This window comes from Lucilia cuprina, chromosome 5 (assembly GCF_022045245.1).
Source record: "Lucilia cuprina isolate Lc7/37 chromosome 5, ASM2204524v1, whole genome shotgun sequence".
In the NCBI taxonomy this organism is placed as follows: Eukaryota; Metazoa; Arthropoda; class Insecta; order Diptera; family Calliphoridae; genus Lucilia; species Lucilia cuprina.
In genome coordinates, this window is record NC_060953.1 from 57794293 (window position 1) to 57818729 (window position 24437).

Here is a 24437-nt window from a genome sequence, read left to right on the forward strand (position 1 = left end):
TAACATACCCAGGAAAAACTTACATTGAAAAGTAATGAGCTTAAAATGCCACTTAAACCTCCTTTCACTACTTCTTCATTAGCATTTTAAGTCATTATTTTAACACGGTAAAGAAGTACTTACTTTCTTTGGTTAAAAAAGAAGTTGATACGTAAGTTCTTTTGTTTTTAGTAATAAAAATTAGTCATTGAGAATTTATCCGTTTTCAAATAAAGTAGGTAGGTAATGTAGTTATTTCATACATTACTTGGTAATGCGTGGTCGCTAACAATAACATTAATACATTTTTTTTGAATAGAACTTGTAGCCAATAAAATGATAGCGTGTGTCGAAAAAGGAATTACTTTGTGGTTCTAACTCTAGTCGATAGTAGAAGTTTTTTTAAGAAAGGTTTGCTATTCTAAAGTAAATTTTAAAATTTGCTTTAAAATTAAGAAATTTAAAATGTTTTTATATAAAATTATTCACTAAAATCCATAAGTGCAACGCATACACTTATTGTAAACAGAAGTGCATAAATATTTGTTTATCAAACAACTTTTAAAATCATCAATCAAAAACAACAAGACATGATATTTTTTAACGAATGAAATCAAAATTTTCTATAAGAATTATTAAAAACAAAGAAACAGTTTTAAGTAAACATAAAGATTGCTAGAGCAAAAAAATCTATTTCCAAAAGTTCAAAGAAAAATTAGAATTTGATTTTTTTTCACAAAAAATATTTGAATTTTTCACGCACGTACACAAAGTTTTTTTTTTGGCTACACGGTTAATTACAGGTAAAAACACTCAAAGAAAAAAGTAGCTCAAACTCAAAATCCAAAAGAAACTGAAAAAAATGAAATCAAAAGAATTTTGAAAGTTTTTTTTGGTTTTTAAATGAAAAAGCAAATAAATAAACGGCAATTAACACAAAGAATATATTAAAGAAAATGCGCCAAGTGTGAGAAGGAAAAAGCGTGAAAATATCCATTAGAATTAGAAGAAAAATTAACAACAACAACTACAATAAGAAACACACTCAAAATACTAATACACAAAGAAATACTCCACAAAAGAGTGTGTGTTTCGTAAATTTAAAGAAAAATTTAAGAAAATTTGTGTTTTTTTTGAAAGGAAAATCAAAAGCAAAAGCACAAACGAAAAAAAAAAACAAAAAAAAAAATTTGGGTAGAAATAGACGAAAACATTGGTCATAACGACAATACAACGAAATACTCTTTATTCGAACGACACCGGGATCTCTTGTTCAGTAGATCACCAGCCTTACTCCGACGTTTATTACGAATTATTCGGTGACTCGGTGACAACTACTTTTTTTGACTTTTTCTGTTGCGTGTGAAAAGGAAGCAATTAAATTAAAAAAAAAATTATTTTGGAATAATTTTTTCAAAAGAAAATTTTTTAACGAAGTGAACTATTTTTCACAAAAATTATCATTTAAAAAAAATATTAAATTAATATAATTAAATAAATAAATAAAAAAAAACAAACAAAATGTCTTCATCACAAGCTGTACGTTCATCTAAATACTCTTATAGAGCCACCTCCACTGGACCAGGTGCCGCTGATATCAACATCGAATACACTGCCGATTTGAGCGCCCTTTCCCGTCTTGAGGTAAGAAGACCTTAAATCAAACAAAAACGGGCATAAAACTTACAAAAAAAAAACTAAAATGCAAAAATAAAAAAATCTAAAAAAACTACTTCCTAGAGAGAAACTAAAGTAAAAACAAAATAATGAAAAAAAAATAAAATATTCCCTCAAAAAAAGTTTTTAAAACAAGTGCTAGAGTAAAGAAAAACTAAATTGAAAATTTTCAAAAAAACAAAATCGAAATTCGAAAAAAACGCAACTTTTTGTAAAAATAAAAAAAACAGCAAGAAAAATTAATTAAATTTAAACCCAAAGAAAAAAAACTAAGAAAAATATAATGAAAAACTAACAATAAAATGAAAATGCCAACGTTTAAAATCGACCAAAATGAAAATGAAAAAAATGCCACCAACCAAATCAAACCAGCAAGACAGAAAAAATAATATGAAATGAGTGCAAAAGTTTTGAAATTAAATATATGCATACAGACACTACTACAATCACACATACACACACACATACAAATTCACAGCAATACATTTGCTTACATATAGACCAAAAAGTGTGTGTGTGTGTGTGTGTGAGAGAGTGTTTAAATACATATAATATACATACATATGTATATGTACATATAATGAACCAAAAATATTCATAAATGATGATGAAAAATATATATTTTTTTCTAAATGGAATTATTATGTAATCATTTCGAAATTGTTTTTATGAAAAATTTTAAAAAATTTTCAATTAAAGTGTTTTTTATATAAACTTTTTTTTTTAAATTTAAAAACAAAATTTTAGTTTTAATAACTCCAGTAATTATATTTGTTTTTCCAGGATAAAATCCGTTTACTCCAAGATGATCTTGAAGTTGAACGTGAATTGCGTCAAAGGGTAAGTTTTAACAAAATTTTAAGGAAATTACTTAATTATTATTAACAAAAAAAAAACTAAAGAAAATTTGTCTTAAAAAGGATATGATAGGATTTTATCAAGAACACAGCTATTATTTTTACAGAAAATTTTTTTAGTTATAAAATGGCCTATAGTGTTAAGTAAACATATCAATAACTTTATAAATCCTGTTTTAAGGATAAACTCCTTATTAAAAAATATAAAACGTCTTCTATTTCATGTCAAATAGTTCATATTTATCTTTCGCCATCTTGATATTTCAGTACCAACATTAAAATTATAAAATAGTTAAGATTTGAAAACTTTATTCTTAAAAGTTTCGCCAAACTAATGAACTTCTTAGTTCAAAATTTGTCCAACTATCTTAGTAATCTCGATATGTTAAGTCCAGAGCAAATCACCATAAAAAATCCTCGTAAACAAATCTGATTCTAATATATTCTTCTAGAAATTTCCAAAAATCTAAATCTTCTTTCACAACAATATTAAAAAAAAATATATATAAAAAATTTAATTAAAAAAACACCCACGCCCATGAAAAAATGTATACCTATACATATAGTAAGTTTATTATACATACTATAAAACCAAACAATACGATCACACGATAAAAAATATAATCACCGTTTCGTATCCAAACATATATTCTACTTTATATGGATTACTATAAAATTGGAAACGAAGTTTCCATTAAACGTTGGGAGCTTCAAGAAAACTCTTACTTTTAACTAAGATGCCTAAACTCTAACTATGATACAATATCTTTTCCAATTTACTTCTAGTTCAGTTCTAGTACAGTTCTAGTTCAGTTCTAGTTCAGTTCTAGTTCAGTTCTAGTTCAGTTCTAGTTCAGTTCTAGTTCAGTTCTAGTTCAGTTCTAGTTCAGTTCTAGTTCAGTTCTAGTTCAGTTCTAGTTCAGTTCTAGTTCAGTTCTAGTTCAGTTCTAGTTCAGTTCTAGTTCAGTTCTAGTTCAGTTCTAGTTCAGTTCTAGTTCAGTTCTAGTTCAGTTCTAGTTCAGTTCTAGTTCAGTTCTAGTTCAGTTCTAGTTCAGTTCTAGTTCAGTTCTAGTTCAGTTCTAGTTCAGTTCTAGTTCAGTTCTAGTTCAGTTCTAGTTCAGTTCTAGTTCAGTTCTAGTTCAGTTCTAGTTCTGTTCTAGTTCTGTTCTAGTTCTGTTCTAGTTCTGTTCTAGTTCAGTTCTAGTTCAGTTCTAGTTCAGTTCTAGTTCATTTCTAGTTCAGTTCTAGTTCAGTTCTAGTTCAGTTCTAGTTCAGTTCTAGTTCAGTTCTAGTTCAGTTCTAGTTCAGTTCTAGTTCAGTTCTAGTTCAGTTCTAGTTCAGTTCTAGTTCAGTTCTAGTTCAGTTCTAGTTCAGTTCTAGTTCAGTTCTAGTTCAGTTCTAGTTCAGTTCTAGTTCAGTTCTAGTTCAGTTCTAGTTCAGTTCTAGTTCAGTTCTAGTTCAGTTCTAGTTCAGTTCTAGTTCAGTTCTAGTTCAGTTCTAGTTCAGTTCTAGTTCAGTTCTAGTTCAGTTCTAGTTCAGTTCTAGTTCAGTTCTAGTTCAGTTCTAGTTCAGTTCTAGTTCAGTTCTAGTTCAGTTCTAGTTCAGTTCTAGTTCAGTTCTAGTTCAGTTCTAGTTCAGTTCTAGTTCAGTTCTAGTTCAGTTCTAGTTCAGTTCTAGTTCAGTTCTAGTTCAGTTCTAGTTCAGTTCTAGTTCAGTTCTAGTTCAGTTCTAGTTCAGTTCTAGTTCAGTTCTAGTTCAGTTCTAGTTCAGTTCTAGTTCAGTTCTAGTTCAGTTCTAGTTCAGTTCTAGTTCAGTTCTAGTTCAGTTCTAGTTCAGTTCTAGTTCAGTTCTAGTTCAGTTCTAGTTCAGTTCTAGTTCAGTTCTAGTTCAGTTCTAGTTCAGTTCTAGTTCAGTTCTAGTTCAGTTCTAGTTCAGTTCTAGTTCAGTTCTAGTTCAGTTCTAGTTCAGTTCTAGTTCAGTTCTAGTTCAGTTCTAGTTCAGTTCTAGTTCAGTTCTAGTTCAGTTCTAGTTCAGTTCTAGTTCAGTTCTAGTTCAGTTCTAGTTCAGTTCTAGTTCAGTTCTAGTTCAGTTCTAGTTCAGTTCTAGTTCAGTTCTAGTTCAGTTCTAGTTCAGTTCTAGTTCAGTTCTAGTTCAGTTCTAGTTCAGCTCTAGTTCAGTTCTAGTTCAGTTCTAGTTCAGTTCTAGTTCAGTTCTAGTTCAGTTCTAATTCAGTTCTAGTTCAGTTCTAGTTCAGTTCTAGTTCAGTTCTAGTTCAGTTCTAGTTCAGTTCTAGTTCAGTTCTAGTTCAGTTCCAGTTCAGTTCTAGTTCAGTTCTAGTTCAGTTCTAGTTCTGTTCTAGTTCAGTTCTAATAAAAACTAAAACTGAGTTTGCAAAAAGTGTTGAAAGCCCCTTATTAATCGTTAAAAATTCAACACATCTATAAAATATTTGTAAAAAATCAAGTTATTTACAAAGAATACTAATTTTTTAGAGAAATCATCTTATTTATACGATTCCTTTCAGAAAATATTAGATAAATTTCAAAAATATATAACAACAATTTTTTTTACTCTCAAATCGAAAAACTTTCACTTAGTTTTACCTGAAAAAAATCTAAAAAATTCTATACAATCAATAAGGAATTTCTATTGTTCAAACAAATTTGTTGTTTAAATTTTCTTACTTAAAATGTCACCTTTACAACCAACAAAAGCGCAAAATAAGCAAAAGCTAAAAAAAAATTTTGTTTTTATCAGTAAATTCGTAAAAAATTGCTGCGAACTAGACAATATATAGTAAACAGAAGCAACAAATATATTGTAAAATTACAAAATGTAGCAAAAATAAAAGGGGCGTCTAAAATTAAATTACCCTTGTGTTTTACAGTTAAAGCATTTAGTGATAAAATGATAATGTTGTGCATTGAACTTCAATTCAATTTTCAACTAATTATCTAGAGATTTTTAGAGAATTTTTGCGAAATAACGAAAGAGAAATGTAAAATTACTCAATAGACAAAATTTTTTTGTTATAAAATTATCAGAAAATCTATAAAACAACTGCTAAGCATTTGAAAAAATTAGAAATTTTAACATTTTTTTCAGCAAATTTAAATATTATTTATTTTGTTTTTCTCGCTTAGTATTAGAAAAGCAACATTAAACTTGTTTGTCGCCGCCGCCACGCATTTACGACACAATATGTTAATGCCACAATAATAAGTTTCTTTAAACTTATATTCACAATGTGTTGCATGCCACACAACAACAACATAAAACAACAAAATAAAATAAATAAAGCTAGAGTAAGAAAACAGCAACATAGTCTTACAAATTTAGAAAATATTTTTGGCCTGGGCCAGAAATAAATTTAAGAAAATAAGACAAAAAAACAACAATAATTTGCATAAAAACACTAAAATTGCATGTGAAAATTCTTTATGAAAATATTTGTATATTTGGGCAAAAATATATGAAGAAACAGGAAGTGACATGTTTTTACACTTTCCTAAAAATATATTATAAAAGTTTTGCATTTTTAGTTTTGTAATAAAAGCTTTACAATAAGCTATGTTGCAATGGAATTAAAATTTTTCAAAATTAATTATAACTCATACGCCCCCTGGGCTTAGGAGCATATTTTTATTACTCATTCGCCATCAAATGTTCTCCCTTTCTTGAAGCAATTATTAAAATGCACTAGCAAGGTTTCTTCTTCTTTTTTTGTTAAATTTAATGAAACTTCATTAGAAATCTAGTTATTCCAAAGTTGACCTAGACCTAAATTGTCCTTTATTATTATTAAATCTAGATGTTTAGCACCTTCTATATAAATCTCTTTTTTCCAAGTGAAAAATACCAAAATTGTCACTTTAGGATTAATATTTTGTTGCTTCAACATGTTTAGCAACATTTGTTTACAAGAAATGTTTTTTTTAATTTTTTATCGTACCTACATATAATATCAATTTTTTATCGAAATTAATTAAAAAAATGTTTGTAAACAAATTTAGTTTCAATATGTTTCGTTTACTCCAGATCATAGCACTGTTTATTGTCTTAACTATAGTCTTGTCTTAACTATAGTTTTGCCTTGTGTCTGAATATAGTCCTATATGTAGTCTTGTCTATAGTCCAGGAAAAAGACTATAAAGAAGACTAGATTCCGGACTATAGACAAGACTATTGTGTAAAGAAAAGATAATACCATAGTTAGACAAGACTTTGAAGCGCGGCAAGACTATTGCTTAAACTACAGAATATAGACAAGACTATAGCCTGGAATTATGATATCAAGGACTACAGAGTGGATTATAGATAAGACCATAGTCTTGCCTATAGTCCAGACTATAGCCTTGTCTATAGCCGAGACAATAGCCTTGTCTATAGTCGAGACAACAACCTCGTCTATATTACCGACAATAGTCTTGGCTATCGTCCAGACTCCAGTGAGACAATAGTTCGTCTACTGTTCGTCTACTGTCTTGTCTATAGTGCAGACTATAGTCTTGTCTGTTGTCCAGACTATAGTCTTGACAAGACTTTAGTCATTCCTATAGTTCAGACTGTAGTATTGTCTATAGTCCAGACTTTGGTTTATAGTCCAGATTACAGTGTTGTATAAACTAATCTTATATATAGTCCAGAGAATAGACTTGTCTATAGTCCACACAATAGACTTGTCTATAGTCCAAAGGATTTTTTTTTAGTCCAGACAATAGAGTTGTCTTTAGTCCAGACAATAGACTTGTCTAAAGTACAGACAATAGACTTCTCTATAGTCCACTCAATAGGCATGCCTATTGTTCACACAATAGACTTGCCTATAGTCCTGACATTAGACTCGTCTATAGTCCAGACAATAGACTTGTCTATAATCCAGACAATAGACTTGTCTATAACCCATACAATAGACTTGTCTTTAGTCCAGACTATAGACTTGTCTTTTAGACTTATCTAGAGTTCAAACTATAGTCTTATCTCTTATCCCGACCATAATATTTTCTATAGTCCGGACTATAGTACATTGTTCAAACTATAGTCTTGTCTATAGTCAAGCTTTCAGTCTTGTCCATACTTGAGACTATAGTCATATCTTTAACCTATATACAATAATCTTGCAACATCCTTGTCCTTCAGCAACATGTTTAGAATCATAAAAGAAAAAATTCGAAAAGAATTTTAAAACCTTAGGGTTTTCTGTCGACAAAATTTTAAAAATTTCAAAATTTTGTTAATTAAAAATAAAAAATTTAAAATCACACCTTGTACGCCCACATAACATTTTTGTGAATCATTTCGATAGGAAAATCTTGTTCCAATTTTAAACAAAAGATTACGTTTTTCTTTTCAAAAAGTAAGAAATAATCTTTCAACACAAACCAAATAGAAAAAATGAATAACACACCCAAATTTAAAAGAAAAAAACTAATTTATAATTCCCATAAATTGTTTTTTTTTTTTTTTTTTTTTTTGAAGGAAAAATTATAAATTTTTCGAAACAAAAATATTTATGCATTTTCACAATGACTCATTAAACTACTTTCATGTTTATGAGAATCTTCTGAATCTATATAGAGCTGTCATGTGTCATCATTGGTTTATTTTTGAAAAAGAAGAAAAAATACAATTTTTGAAAAACCATTTCATAAAAATTTATATAAATTATAAATTTTTTTCTTTAAATGTGTTAATAAAATTCAAGGAAACATTATAATTAAAATTATGTGCAAAAACAGACGGGAAATTGTTTAATAAAATTTTAGTATTTTTTCAAAAATTTCTTTAAATATAAAATTCAAATTCTTACGAATAATTTTTTTTAATTATTTCAATACATACTTTTTTTGAATTTGAAATTGTATTTTCAAAGTTTTGAAACACCTTTTTTCAAACAGGAAATCATTACCTGTTAATTGCTAAAATTTCAAATATTTCCTAGTAATTTCTTTTAATTAATTAACACAATAAATTCTTAACAAAATAAACTTCTTATTCGTAACCAAAGAATGTTTTTTATTTTCCTCCAACAAAAACAATTACAAATTCCTAATAATATTTCTGTTTTTCTACCTTTTAGCTGTAAACGCAACCAAAACAATTCCTTAACTGTATTTAGGCCATTTCATTCGAATTATAATTAAATTTTCTCTGCTTATTTTTTACTTATTGGTTTTAATTAGTAAATTTAGCAAAAAAAAACAGCAAAATGTTTTTTTTTGCTGCTCTTGCCGCTGACCGGCCGCTCATATATGCAACACACTAATGTTGTATGTTGCATTTGGAAATTGTAGTTCACTTTATATAGTTTTTGTTGTTGTTGTTTATGTAGCGTTTAATGTGAATTTTCTTGGCATTTTGCCTTTTGATTTTGTTTAGAACTGTTTTTCTCAGTGATGCGTGGCAAAAAAAAAGAAAAGAAAAACAACATCTACTCGTATGATTTATTTCAGAACATGTTCATAAACAACATACAGTTCAGGTCTATTTGAATCAATAATTTAAAAAAATAAAAATTAACTGAAATTATTTTTGAATATTTAGAATATTTTTATGTCGAAAATATGTGTGTTATTAATTTCATAAATTCATTACGATAGTTAGAGGTCTAGTAAAAGTCAATCATTTAACTTGATTTGTTGAAAGACTATATATAGTCCAGGCTATAGTCTCATCTACAAGGCAGACTATATATCTCATCTACAAGGCAGACTATATATCTGGCTATAGTGCAGATTACTCTTTTGTCTACTGTCTAAACTATAGTTTTGCCATGTCTATAGTCCAGATTATAGATTCATCTACAGTCCATACTATTGCTTTGTATACAATCCAAACTCTAGCCTTGTATATACTCTGGACTATAGGCTTGCGTATAGGCTTGTATATTGTCTTGTCTATAGACTAGACTATAGCATTGTCTGCAGTCCAGGCTATAGTCTTCCAGTCTATGGTCCAGACTATAGTCCAGTCTATAGTCCAGACTATAGTTCTGTCTATAGTCCAGACTATAGTCCAGTCTATAGTCCAGACTATAGTCCAGTCTATAGTCCAGACTATAGTCCAGTCTATAGTCCAGACTATAGTCCTGTCTATAGTCCAGACTATATTCCAGTCTATAGTCCAGTCTATAGTCCAGTCTATAGTCCAGTCTATAGTCCAGTCTATAGTCCAGTCTATAGTCCAGTCTATAGTCCAGTCTATAGTCCAGTCTATAGTCCAGACTATAGTCTTTTCTATAGTCCAGACTATAGTCTTGTCTATAGTCCAGACTATAGTCTTGTCTATAGTCCAGACTATAGTCTTGTCTATAGTCCAGACAATAGACTTGTTTATAGCCCAGACTATAGACTTGTCTATAGCCCAGACTATAGTCTTGTCTATAGCCCTGACTATAGTCTTATCTATAGTACAGATTACTGTTTTGTCTACTGTCTAAACTATAGTTTTGCCATGTCTATAGTCCACATTATAGATTCATCTACATTACGGACTATAGGCTTGCGTATAGTCTTGTATATTGTCTTGTCTATAGACTAGTCTATTATCTATAGTCTAGACTATAGCATTGTCTGCAGTCCAGACTATAGTCTTCCAGCATACAGTACAGACTATAGTCTAGCCTATAGTCCAAACTATAGTCCAAACTATAGTCCAGTCTATAGTCCAGATTATAGTCCAATCTATAGTCCAAACTATAGTCCAGTCTATAGTCCAGACTATAGTCCAGTCTATAGTCCAGACTATAGTCCAGTCTAGTCTTGTCTATATTGCAGACTATAGTCCTGTCTTGGTTTTTTGTCTTTAGTCCAATCTTTGTTCTTGTCTATATTCCAAAGTTAATTTCAAAAGCTCCTTAACATATACTTCTTTTATTTACTCCGAATAATATGCTATACTTTTTAATCAATATATCGCAGTAAGTTAAATTAAAAATTATCTTATTCTGGCAAATTTTCTTTATTTTTAATATTTTTGTAAATTCTATACCGAAACTAATTGACTTTATATTTTTCTTCCTAAAAAACACAGATCGAACGCGAGAAAGCCGATCTCAGCGTCCAAGTCATTCAAATGTCTGAACGCCTCGAGGAAGCTGAAGGTGGTGCCGAACATCAAGTAAGTTTTGTAGCAAAAAAAAAAAAAAAGAAAAACAAAACATAATCTTATCAAAAATTAAGATTAAACTAAATTTCCTAATTAAAGCAAAAAATAAAGCATAGTTTTAGGCTGACAAGATGTAAAATTATGTTGCAGGCATTTGTAATAAAAAAAGTAAATTCTAAAATGGAAAAAATTTGATAAATAACAAATCTTGATGCCTACTTTAAAGTATAAAATTTACAATTATCTTAGGAAATTTTCTACTAAAATCTTGGAAATTTTTGTTAAGATTTCTTTTCTCAAACTTTCTGTATTAAAAAATGTACCTTTTCTTTTCACAAAACTTAGTTCGAAGCCAATCGCAAGCGCGACAGCGAATTATTGAAAATGCGCAAAATGCTTGAAGATGTCCATTTGGAATCCGAAGAAACCGCTATGTTGCTTAAGAAGAAGCACAACGAAATTGTTGCCGATTTCCAGGAACAAATCGAAATCCTGACTAAATCAAAGAGCAGGTAAATTATAAAAGTTTAAAATTTAGAAAAAAAATCCAACAAAAGGCTTTTAAATAATATTAAAGCTTTAAGTTAAGAACAAATAAAATTTCAACAAATTTACATAACATACTTATCCAACTACTTAAATTATGGCGTATACAATAACTTATACGTTCTTGAATTAAGTAATTTGGTTGTTGATCTCATATCTTAAGAAGTTTTTTTCTTTGTTCTACTTAAATCTTTAGTATTAGATTAAGCCTTTTAAATGCTTCAGCTTTTCATTTTCATTTTTAAAATCGTATTCATTTGTTTATTTTAAATTCGTCTGTTTCATATTTGTTTAGTCATTTATTTCTCTGTAGTGATTCATTATTCTGTTTAATTTATTATAAATATAAAATTTTTCATTTGTTTATTTGTTGCCCCATATCAGAGGCCAATGTTCTTTTTTTTGCTATTTTAAAAGCAAAAATATTGAACAATTTTGCAAAATATTTATTTGTTTATTTATTTAATTGTAAAAATGTTCACCAAGAAAAATAAACAATTTGTTGAGAAATATCTCTATAGATAGAAATTATATTATAGATACAAAATGTTTCTTAAAACCACCTGTAGAAAGTAGAATTTTGAATTGTGTTTGAATCCAAAGTCCAGACTATAGTATTGTCTATAGTACAGTCTAGAGTCTTGTCTATAGTCCAGACTGTAGTATTGTTGTATAGTTTAGTCTATAGGCTTATCTTTAGTCCAGACTATATTATTGTTCTGTAGTCCAGTCTATAGTCTTTTCTATAGTCCATACTTGTATTATTGTTCAATAGTCCAGACTATAATCTTGTCTTTAATCAAGACTAAAGTCTTGTCTATAACCCAGACTATAGTCTTGTCTTTAGTCTTGTCTAAAGTTCAGACTATCTTCTTGTCTAAAGTCCAATCTAAAGTCCAGACTATAGCCTTGTCTATAGTTTTGCTATAGTCCAGATTATAATCTTGTCTTTAGTCCAGGCTAAATTCTTGTCTGTAGTGCAGACTATAGCCTTGTCTGTAGTCTAGACTATAGTCTTATCTATAGTCCAGAATATTGTCTTGCCTATAGACCAAAGTCTCGTCTAAAACTCTGATTATTGTTTTGTCTTTTGTCCAGACCATAGTTTTGTCTACAGTCCAGACTATAGTCTAGACTATAGTCTTGTATATAGTCGAGACTATAGTCTTGTCTATAGTCGAGACTATAGTCTTGTCTATAGTCGAATCTATAGTCTTGTCTATAGTCGAGACTATAGTCTTGTCTATAGTCGAGACTATAGTCTTGTCTATAGTCGAGACTATAGTCTTGTCTATAGTCGAGACTATAGTCTTGTCTATAGTCCAAACTATAGTCTTGTCTATAGTCGAGACTATAGTCTTGTCTATAGTCGAGACTATAGTCTTGTCTATAGTCGAGACTATAGTCTTGTCTATAGTCGAGACTATAGTCTTGTCTATAGTCGAGACTATAGTCTTGTCTATAGTCGAGACTATAGTCTTGTATATAGCCGAGACTGTAGTCTTGTATATAGCCGAGACTATAGTCTTGTCTATAGTCGAGACTATAGTCTTGTCTATAGTCGAGACTATAGTCTTATCTGTAGTCGACACTATAGTCTTATCTATAGTACAGATTTTAGTCTTGTCTTTAGCCGAGACTATAGTCTTGTATATAGCCGAGACTATAGTCTTGTCTATAGTCGAGACTATAGTCTTGTCTATAGTCGAGACTATAGTCTTGTCTATAGTCGAGACTATAGTCTTATCTGTAGTCGACACTATAGTCTAATCTATAGTACAGATTTTAGTCTTGTCTTTAGTCCAGACTAAATTCTTGTCTGTAGTGCAGACTATAGTTTTATCTGTAGTTCAAACCATAGTCTTATGTAAAGTCTAGACTATAGTATTGCCTATAGTCTTACCTATATTCCACACCGTAGTCTTGTCTATAGTCCGGACTATAGTCTTGTTTAATGCAATAGTTCTGTCTATTGTCGAGACTGTAGTCTTGTCTATAGTCGAGACTATAGAATAGTCTATAGTAGAGAATATAGTCTTGTTTATAGTCCAGACTATTGTGTTGTCTTGTCCATAGTCCAGAATATAGACAATATCGTCCAAAATATAGAATTGTTCTCTATTCAACTTTGAACGACTCTGATTGCATTTGAAAATTTCTTATGAATCAAATCTGAATTGTTTATTCATACTTATGGACATTTGTTGTATAAAATCAACGCAAACATTTGCAAATCAAAAAATTGTTGTAAATATTTCAAAAGCTCATATTTCCATAAATCTAAAAATATGTTTGTTTAAATATTAAATCAAATTAAACAACTATAATAATTTTAAATTCAAGGCCAAAAACAAACATAATTAAGCTAATTAAAAGAAACCCCCCCTCTTTTATAAACTATACAATTTCAAAAAGTTTTGAAAAGAAGCAATTGAAATAATTAGAAACAAAAATGTATGGATTTTAATAAAAATTGTAAAAAAAAACATTAAAAAAAACACTCAATTTGTTTTTGTTTAAAATTTTACAAAAACAAAAATTCTAGAGTTTGCGCTTTTGAATAGATTTTTTTATAAAAAACATTATATTCAGTCTAATTAACACCCCACACCCATTAAAATTGTTTCAAAACTTAATGTGTAGACACCTAATAGCTCTTTATTTATAAGATCTAAAAAGCTTTAAACACTCACGCAAAAAAAAGCTTGCTTCTCTTGAGAGCTTTTCTTTATATACTAAATATTTCAAAATCTTTATTTCTTTTTCTTTGCTTTTAGAAATTTTGTATTTGTATTTTTAGTTTTGAAAAATAAAAAATTGTATATAGAATTTGATGTTTTTTGTTCACTACCTTCAAATTCTCTGTTTATTTTACCCCGAAATTTTATTCCCCAAGTTTATTTGTTGCTTTTTCTCCGCAGAAATAAAGAAAAAATCCCAAATATGTCTTGCATATATAGAAATTGTTTTTGTTTTCTTTCTTTTTTTTAAGAAAGAATAAAAAATATTATTGTTTAAAAATTAATTTTCAAATATTGTTGTCTCTTTTTGTTTTTCTATATTTTACCTTTATGGAAATTTGATATCTAAAGTTTTTTTTTTTTTTTGAAAATATATAAATTCCACGTAAAATCGAAATTATATGTACAAAAAATTTTTGTGTTTGTATTAGTAAGAAATTATGAGTTTTTCTTTATTCTTTTCAATATTATCACTCAAATTAAAATTTTGAAAAATTTTAGATTCTCAGTAGGTGTCTAAGCAAATAATCTTTAAGATTACAAAAAGAACTCATTGTCGTTTGTCTGTATAATAGGTTACCAGGGCGTAATCCTCATTTATGACGTTATATGTTGATTTTGTTAAAGATTATCTATTTATAACAAATATATTTTGTTATTTTTAAATTTATTTACAATATTTTCTTTTCATTTATAAATTTTATGAATTTTTTTTCGTATTTTTATTTTATATTTAAAATTTTGAAATGCTTAATAAATCTAGCATTTTTTGTTTATTACTGCTAAATCTAATGACCATTCCTTAAAATATTTTAAATGGAAATTTCAAGAGATTGATTAAGAATAAAGAAAAAAATAAGAAAATAATTTCTTGAAATTTTCATAGAAACATAAAAGTAATACTAGATCATTTCAATACTGAATATGAAATACCTTGATCATTTCTTAAGAGTTATGAGAGGTAAAGAGGACTGAAGTCTTTGTTATCCGCTTTTCATTGTTTTACAACTAGATCTATTGTTCTAAAGACTTAAGGACCTCACACTTGATTCACAGTAACGAATAAAGACAAGTTTTCTTTTTAATTGATTTGTTAAAATGTTTTCTAAACTAATAGATTCGTAGTTACGAATTAAAATGAGTTCTCTTTGAAATGTATTCACAATTTTCTTCAAAATATATTCACAATAACGAATGAAGAAATGTTTTCCTCAAAATATATTCACAATAACTAATTGAGAAATGTTTTCTTCAAAGAACAATCACAGTAATGAATGCAGAAATTATTTCTTTAAAACACAATTACAGTAACGAATAAATGTTCTCTTTGATAACCATTCACAATAAATAAAGGAGGTAAAGTATTCTTGAAAATAAATCGAAAGTAATGAGTTTTATTTAAAAAAATCATTCACAGTGGATAAATTGTCTCCCAAAAATGGAATCACAGTAACGAATTGCGAAATATTGTTTTCAAAATAGATTCATAGTAAAGGAATATTGGGGCAATAATGAGGGTTTAAAAAAATATACCTCAATGCCAAAGAAGAACTGTTCTCTTCATTAAAGATTCACAGTAACGAAAGAAGAACTGTTCTCTTTAAGATAGAATCACAGTAACAAATGTTGAAATTTTCTCTTCAACATAATTTCACAATTATTAAAAAGAAAATGTTTTGCTCACACATGTATTCACAATGACATACGAGGAAACTCTCTTTTTAAAATGAATTCACAGTAAGGAAATGTTCTTTTTGAAATCGATTCACAATAACACTTCAGAAAGTTACTTTTTAACATGGAATCACAGTAAGGAATAAAGCAACATGATATCTTTAGTTAAACTTACACTCTAAGACATAAGTTCGCAGTAAGGTAATCTTCTTTTCAAAACAAATTCACAATAACAAGTAAAGAATGCGCCTTGATTTGTTAAAATGTTTTCTAAACTAATAAGTAGATTCGTAGTTACGAATTAAAATGAGTTCTCTTTGAAATGTATTCACAATTTTCTTCAAAATGTATTCACAATAACGAATGAAGAAATGTTTTCTTCAAAATATAATCACAATAACGAATTGAGATATATATTCTTCAAAAAACAATCACAGTAATGAATGCAGAAATTATCTCTTTAAAACACAATTACAGTAACGAATGAATGTTCTCTTTGATAACCATTCACAATAATAGAGGAGGTAAAGTATTCTTTAAAATAAATCGAAAGTAATGAGTTTTATTTACAAAAATCATTCACAGTGGATAAATTGTCTCCCAAAAATGGAATCACAGTAACGAATTGCGAAATATTGTTTTCAAAATAGATTCATAGTAAAGGAATATTGGGGCAATAATGAGGGTTTAAAAAAATATACCTCAATACCAAAGAAGAACTGTTCTCTTCATTAAAAATTCACAGTAACGAAAGAAGAACTGTTCTCTTTAAGATAGAATCACAGTAACAAATGTTGAAATTTTCTCTTCAACATAATTTCACAATTATTAAAAAGAAAATGTTTTGCTCACACATGTATTCACAATGACATACGAGGAAACTCTCTTTTTAAAATGAATTCACAGTAAGGAAATGTTCTTTTTGAAATCGATTCACAATAACACTTCAGAAAGTTACTTTTTAACATGGAATCACAGTAAGGAATAAAGCAACATGATATCTTTAGTTAAACTTACACTCTAAGACATAAGTTCGCAGTAAGGTAATCTTCTTTTCAAAACAAATTCACAATAACAAGTAAAGAATGCGCCTTTTAAACATGGATTCACAGTAACGAATGAAAAAAACATAATTTTTTTAATATAACTTCCTTTCTAAGATATGTAAATTATTTTTTCTAATCTTATTTTGAATCGAATGTTTCGAAAACTAAATTTACCTTAAATTTAAGAGAAAGAGATCTTCTTATGACCGATCAACTTCAAGAGGTTTTAAAATGACCCAATTTCTAAACCTAGAAAATTTTCCAAAACTGAGAGAGGAAGAGAGTTGATTTGTTACAAATTCAATTAATAAAATATTTTGTTGACCACAAATTTTAAACTCTTTTTCTCAAACTCAAACGAAACTACAAACATCATTGTTCTCGATCACTTTCTGAAGAGAATTTTAGCGCAATTTAAAAAGTATGATCAGACAATGCGTCAGATAACGATCTTCGGCCTAAATTTTTTTCTCGAAGGTTATTGATTTGAACACTAAATTTTAGAATCAACTAGATCTAAAGAAATCAAGTTTATTTATTCATTTAAGTTTGATATGTCTGCCTTTATAGTGTTGATCACTAGGAATGCACAACAATCGTGAAGTTGTTCTCACTAGGAATAAGGGAAACTGGAAGTCATCTTTATATTAATTGAAAAAACGATTGTAGGACTCGAATTAATTGATCGCAAGGTTAGAGTCCAGAACAAACTCCCCAAAGTTGCTATAAATGTTCTGTCTATTTATCGCAATCTCTTGATATATATTATTGAGCTCATAAAGACTTCATAATCATTGATCGGTAACTCTGCTCAACCAAAATCCTCTCGCGCCAATGAGAACTTATGAAAGTTGCCTTTATTTCTAAAGTTTCAAAAGTCTATAGGTTATCCATTTTTATTATTATATTTGGACTCTATCTAGTTTTTGGAATAAGAAAACCTATAAAATATTTTATTGAAATTGAAGTCACTAGATTGATGCTAGATTTATTTAAGCATTTAAATTCATAAAATCATCTAAAATACCAAAAATAAAAGCATTTAACTCATAAAAACAAACTCCTATCTTGACCAGGTATGAGAAGCATCAATCCAGCAAAGCTACAAAACAAACAAAAATTAAAGCATAACTCAAAAAAGCACGCTAAGTATCCTAGCTTTAAACTTTGCAATCCCATATATATGAAATATACACACAAACTTTAACTAATATATTTTACTTTCTTATTCTAAAAAAAAAAAACAACAACCAATCCACAGAGCCGAAAAAGAAAAAGCTAAATTCCAAGCTGAAGTCTACGAATTGCTTAGCCAAGTCGAACAATACAACAAGGAAAAACTCGTTAGCAGCAAGACCATTGAAAGATTGGAAGTCACCATTTCCGAATTGCATGTTAAGATTGAAGAAATCAATCGCACTGTCATCGATATTACCTCTCACAAGACTCGCCTCTCGCAAGAGAACATTGAATTGATCAAGGACGTCCAAGATCTCAAGTCTCAACTCGATACCGTCTCATATTCCAAGAGCCAAGTTATCTCCCAATTGGAAGATGCCCGTCGCCGTTTGGAAGATGAAGACCGTCGTCGTTCTATGTTGGAATCTTCCCTTCATCAAGTTGAAAGCGAATTGGAATCGATTCGCATTCAACTCGAAGAAGAGTCTGAAGCTCGCATTGACTTGGAACGTCAGTTGGTCAAGGCCAATGGTGATGCTGCTTCTTGGCAAAACAAATACTCTGCCGAGGTAGCCGCTCGTGCCGAAGAGTGTGAAGAAATCCGTCGCAAGTACCAAGTACGCATCACTGAATTGGAGGAACACGTTGAATCCTGCATCGTTAAGATCAACAACTTGGAAAAACAAAAGACACGCTTGTCCAGTGAAGTCGAAGTACTTATCATCGATTTGGAGAAGGCCAATAACACATGCCGCGAATTGAACAAATCCGTTACCACCTTGGAGAAACACAATGTTGAATTGAAGAGCCGTTTGGAGGAGACCATCATCATGTACGAGAATTCACAACGTGACTTGAAGAACAAGCAAGCCGATTTGCAACGTACCGTCCATGAATTGGAAAAGGTCAAGGATGCTAACAACCAATTGGCTCGTGAGAACAAAAAATTGGGAGGTAAGTTAAGGTTAATGTTGGAGAAAAAATGGGGAAAAACTATAATGTTTTATTATATTTTTACAATGCAGATGATCTCCACGAAGCTAAGGGCACCATGAATGAAATGAACCGCCGTTTGCACGAATTTGAATTGGAATTGCGTCGCTTGGAAAATGAACGTGATGAATTGACCGCTGCCTATAAGGAAGCTGAAGCTGTAAGTTTTTGACATTCATGATCAGTTTAAAATAAAAGTTTATTAATTCTATTTTATGATTTTCCTATTAACAGGGCCGCAAGGCTGAAGAACAACGTGCTCAACGCTTGTCTGCTGACTTCAACCAATTCCGTCACGACGCTGAACGTCGTTTGGCCGAAAAGGATGAAGAAATCGAATGCATCCGGTAAGTGTTAATTTAAGTTTATTCTAAAAAAGTATTGAACAAAAAGAAATTGATTTTATTTTGATGATAATTGGGAATGGCCAACATGTTTACAACGCCTTCCAGCGAATTTCGAAAATAAAGCATTGAATTATCACTAATTGTTCTAAATTTAGCAGAAGGATGATTAAATTTAAGAAAATTACTTAACAAAAATTTCAATTTTTAATTCTATTTGGCAATTACCAATATCTTGGTACTATTTTCATTACAGTTTTCTAAAAATACAGCCTATTCCAACCCGAACCTACAACGATTAGTATTATATATACTCTAAGCTATTTATAAATTTCTTAGAAAATCCGGATATAAATACATTCATACATATATTTTCCTTCACAAACGTCATTGAAAAAATTGCATTGCAAAAAAAAAACAAATTTCGAAAATAACAAAAGTAAAAAAAAGAAGAAATTCGAAATGCAGGGGATTTTAAAATAAAACGGGAAATCAATTAAAATGAAAGTTCATTGTATTTTTTTTTCAAAGTATTTATCTATTTTATTGGCACACAATTACGAATTAAAGTCGAAAAGAGAATACTAAGGAAAAGAAGATGATGAAATGTTAATAGTTGAGAAAGAAAATTATTAATTAAAATCTGTGGATTATTTATAAATAAAACGACTACAAATTAAATATAAATTTAAAGAATGTCACAAAAAATGACATTTCAATCAATCTGTGGCAAATCAAAATCATTTTAACATTATCTTAACCCTTTAATGGGTGTAAAGGGTTTAAATTTGAAGTCAATTTTTTACAAGATTTATATTTTTCAACAAACAAACTTTTCTCCCCTATTATTGTCTATAAAATTTTTATCGAAAATTAATAGAATTTAATCTATGCGATCTCACGATAGATATTTTAAATCAATGCATTTGTTATTTTCCATAAAACGTTAACTATTTATTATTCTACTAACTCCAAATTCAATTTAGTTTGTAAAATATTATTCACTTTCGATCAGATTAAATGATGATCATGTGATCGTCAAGTTAGATCACTGAGTATGCTCTGTGATCTATAAAACGGTTTAATAATCTGCTAATTCTAGATTTAACTAAGTTTGTTAAAGATCAAAGGACGATCATGTGGTTGATTAAAGATATTACTTTTGATCAGATCAAATAATGATCACATGATCGATGAAACGGTTGAATAATTTACTAATTCAATATTCAATTAAGTTTGTTAAATATGCTTTACTATCGATCATAGGACGATCGTGTTATTGATAAAAGATTATACTTTTGATCAGATAATGATCGTCTGATCAATAAATCATATCACTGAGTTTATTCTTCTCTTTAAAAGGGATGAATGATCTGCGGATTCTAGATTTAATTGAGTTTGTTAAATTTTCGTGTGATACAACTTTTGATCAGAACAAATTATGATGATCGATAAGTTAGATCACTGAGTTTACTCTTTTATATAATACGGTTGATTCAATTGAGTTTGTTAAATATTCTTTACTTTTGATCATGGGGCGATCGTGTTATTGGTAAAAGATTATACTTTTGATCAGATCGTCTGATCAACGAATCATATCTCTGAGTTTATTCATCTCTGTAAAAGAAGCGATCGTGTTATTGGTAAAAGATTATACTTTTGATCAGATCGTCTGATCGTCGAATCATATCTCTGAGTTTATTCATCTCTGTAAAAGGGTTGAATGATCTGCAGATTCTATATTCAATATAGTTTGTTAAATATTTTTTACTTTCGATCATAGAACGATCGTTTGATTGTTAAATGATTATACTTTTGATCAGATCAAAAGATGATCTAGTGATCAATAAGCTAGATCACTGAGTAATCTCTCCTGTATAAAACGGTTGAATAATATGCTAATTCTAGATTCAATTGAGCTTGTAGAACATTCCTTACTGACGATGACGGGACGATCATTTGACCGATAAAATATTCTACTTATGTTCGGATCAAATGATGATCAAGAGATCGATAATATGCTCTTCTCTATAAACGGAGATAACATTTGAGTATTTAGCTGATTCCAGTTTCAATTTAGTTTGTGGAATATTCTTTTTGTCTTTACGATCACCATTGAGCAGATCAAAAGACGATCATACGATCAATAATATTTAGTGTCAGTTCTAGTTACTAAATCAACTATCAATCATATAGAAATATTTCTTTTAATTCCATTAACAATATTAAATTTATTGTAAATTAGTTTTGCATTTAAAGGGTTAAATTACCTTCCCCGCCTCATTTTATTTTCATTATTTATAAAAAAAATACGTTCAAGGACATAAACTATTTATTTAGTTTTCTAATAGCATTGATATTTTTCCTAAACATTTCCTCTTTATTTTAAACACGTTTTTTCTACCCAATCGATCGATTTTTAATTGTTTTCATTATCGATCGTTTGTTTTTTAACTAAAAAAAAATTATAAAAGAATTACAATAAAATGATAAAGAATTTAATAGAAATAAAATTAAAATCAAGAAAATAGATCGCATTAAAAATGCCAGTCTAATTAATATAGTTAAGACAGCAGGAAGTTTTGTTTCAAAAAAGCAAATAAAGAATTTTTTCTAAATAACCATAAAACGAAGGAGTGAATAAATATTATTAAAAAAAAACAACAAAATAAATTATTCCAATAAACGAAGGGGTAAATTATTAAAAGAAAATAAAAAGTGATTTAAAAAAATAAATTTTATAAAATTTATTTTAGTCTAAATTGTGTTATACAATCAACAGAAAATTTTCGTTAAATATTGGAACCGTTTTATCAGCCGATAGTAATTGCTTGAAACAGACAAAAGGTGGGTGCCGCTGCTAAGTCAAGACACTGGAAATATGTTTGATATTTTCTTTTGGTCTTAACTAAACTTCATAATTAAGTTTAAATAATTTGTTTCTTCTTAAAAAAAAGAGATCACTTGACAGTGATTTATTTTATTTCTTTTTTTTTCAAAAAAGCTGTCAAGTGCTAAGAAATCAATCAAACTATTTGCAGCTGTCTGATATTAAAACACATGGAATTTATCTAATCTGACTAAAATGTGTGTTTTAATTTTTTTAGCCTTCACGATATTTGAATAAAAAAGGCCCTGTGAAAACAATTGTTGGCATTAACTATATAACTGCCATCATTTTGAAAGAAATATTGATATTTTGAAAGAAACGTCTAAAAGACAAGGCCAACACCCTCTTTAGAGCAAAAAGTACCGTAGCAGATATTGTTGCTTATTTGGCTGCCTTTTCTGAACGACTGCTGCTGCCGCCCCGAGTGCATAACAAAAGAATTTAAATTTAAACGAATTCTATTATAAAGAAATTATTTTGTAGTTTTAAACCACAAAAACAACAAACACACACACACACACTTCCACTAAAAGTACCCCCCAAAAAAAGTACTAAACAAAAAGTACCTTAAACCCATTACCCCCTTTCTACTCTCTATTTGAAAAGAAACAAAGATTCCCCTTAAATAACAAACACTCACTCTCATAAAAACCACTCACCTCACCCCTTGATCATATTTGTCTGTTTTTGAAAGAAAAGAGAAACATGGCTCTTACCTATGGTGTGCGTCCCCCGCGTGTACGTCACATGCTACAATCGACGTATGAAGACAACTATGGCTACACTATGAACTTCTATCAGCCAATGATGGACTACTTGGATGCAAAAACGAAAAGTTTGCAGGTAAAACCACCACACTTGCCGTGGACCAGTGAACGCGGCCTCAAACAATATCGACCCTCGAACGCTATACGCCGTTATAATACCGACGAAATCTTACGACTATCGCGTGCATGTGCGGCCAGGGCAGATGAGATTTTATTAGATTTTCGCGTTAAGAAACGTTCACCATTCAGTGTTATTAAGTTAGCCGACGCAGCGCGTGTTACTAAGCATATTGCTCCCGATACGGTACTAGATAGATCGCGTGAACGTCGTCAACGTCGTCAAAGAGAATTAGAGGATCTTATACGCCAAGATACCATTAAATTACTCCATCGTATTCGTAGAATGGAATTAGACGCCGGCGAGATGACAAAGGAATTTAAACGTCAAATACGCGGTAAATCGGCTCAGGCCATAGCTCAGGCCCTGCTCTCCGAATCCGAGCGTAATATTAAACAATCGAAAAGGGAAGAAGAGGATTATATGGCTCAGGCCATGGTCCGCTCTAGCCGGGCTGTATCGCGTTTACGTTCAACTTCTCCGGAAGGTGGTCGTATATCCGCGCACACATATCATATTGAATTAATGGACGATCGTATGGTCGATAAACTCGATCATAGAGTCTCGTCCTCGTTGTATAATGTTAAGCGTCAATTGTCGTCGTTGAATCAAAAGACCGTAGAATTTTATGCTGATTCCAGGTGCGATTTAGTTGATAAGTGTTGGATATGTCGTAAAGTAATGCGTAATCATCCCAAGATTAAGGATTATAGTTATTTGTATTGGCATTGAGGAATTGGTGGTTTTTGGAATGAGAAAAAGTTTTAAATCAAAAAAAAGCCAAAATTCAAACTAAGATCAACAATCGAAATTCATTAAAAAATGTTTAAAAATATAAAATTAAAAAAAAATCACATAAAACCAAAGTAATATGAAATATTGAAATCAGTTTAATTTAACGTTTTTCTTTACGTCATTTCTAAAGGATTTTTAAAATTAAATGAAAAATCCAACATTCTAAAAACTTTCTATTAAATCGATTATTTGTATATCAAGGACATTTTTTAGTAATACAGAATTTTCAAAATTTTTAAAATAAATTTGTATATTACGCTTTACCTTACGTTACGTTATGTCAGCAATATGTTTAAAAAGGATATTTACAACATTATATGAAAAGTATTTTTAATGTAGTGTTGCAATTTATGCTACGTTATTACGTAGTCTACATCCTTAAGTTTTCATTACGTTACGTTATAACATCCTCCTATCAGCCAAACCTAACCTACGTTATAATTTGTGTAATTAAAAGTCGCAACAGTATTTAAATAATTTAAATGATAGAAGGATTTAGAAACAATTATATTTTGTAAAATATTTCTGAATTTTATTTAAAACTTTCATTAACGTGACGTAATGTGTCATTTCTGAAATTTATGTAATAATCTTTCGACTAAATTCAACTTAAACGTAGTGATAGTTCAGTTCTAGTTCAGTTCTAGTTCAGTTCTAGTTCAGTTCTAGTTCAGTTCTAGTTCAGTTCTAGTTCAGTTCTAGTTCAGTTCTAGTTCAGTTCTAGT

The 24437-nt window shown here is 29.5% G+C and overlaps 1 protein-coding gene across 2 annotated transcripts in view; it reads left to right on the forward strand.

Moving 5' to 3' along the window:
• The first annotated feature begins 1211 nt into the window (after positions 1-1211).
• The window catches only part of LOC111682673 (paramyosin, long form), a 36068-nt gene continuing 12842 nt past the window's right edge, over positions 1212-24437 (forward strand). The window contains exons 1-7 of one of the 2 annotated variants that reach the window (XM_046953341.1): positions 1212-1623; positions 2440-2496; positions 10545-10631; positions 10965-11131; positions 17888-18759; positions 18831-18958; positions 19033-19145. In XM_046953341.1, coding sequence (XP_046809297.1) covers positions 1501-1623; positions 2440-2496; positions 10545-10631; positions 10965-11131; positions 17888-18759; positions 18831-18958; positions 19033-19145 — 1547 coding nt within the window. In that variant the 5' untranslated portion in view covers positions 1212-1500. Of the gene's footprint in view, positions 1624-2439; positions 2497-10544; positions 10632-10964; positions 11132-17887; positions 18760-18830; positions 18959-19032; positions 19146-21782; positions 21836-21898; positions 21990-22249; positions 23559-24437 lie in introns of those variants that run through there. The other variant, XM_046953342.1, reaches the window with a different exon arrangement.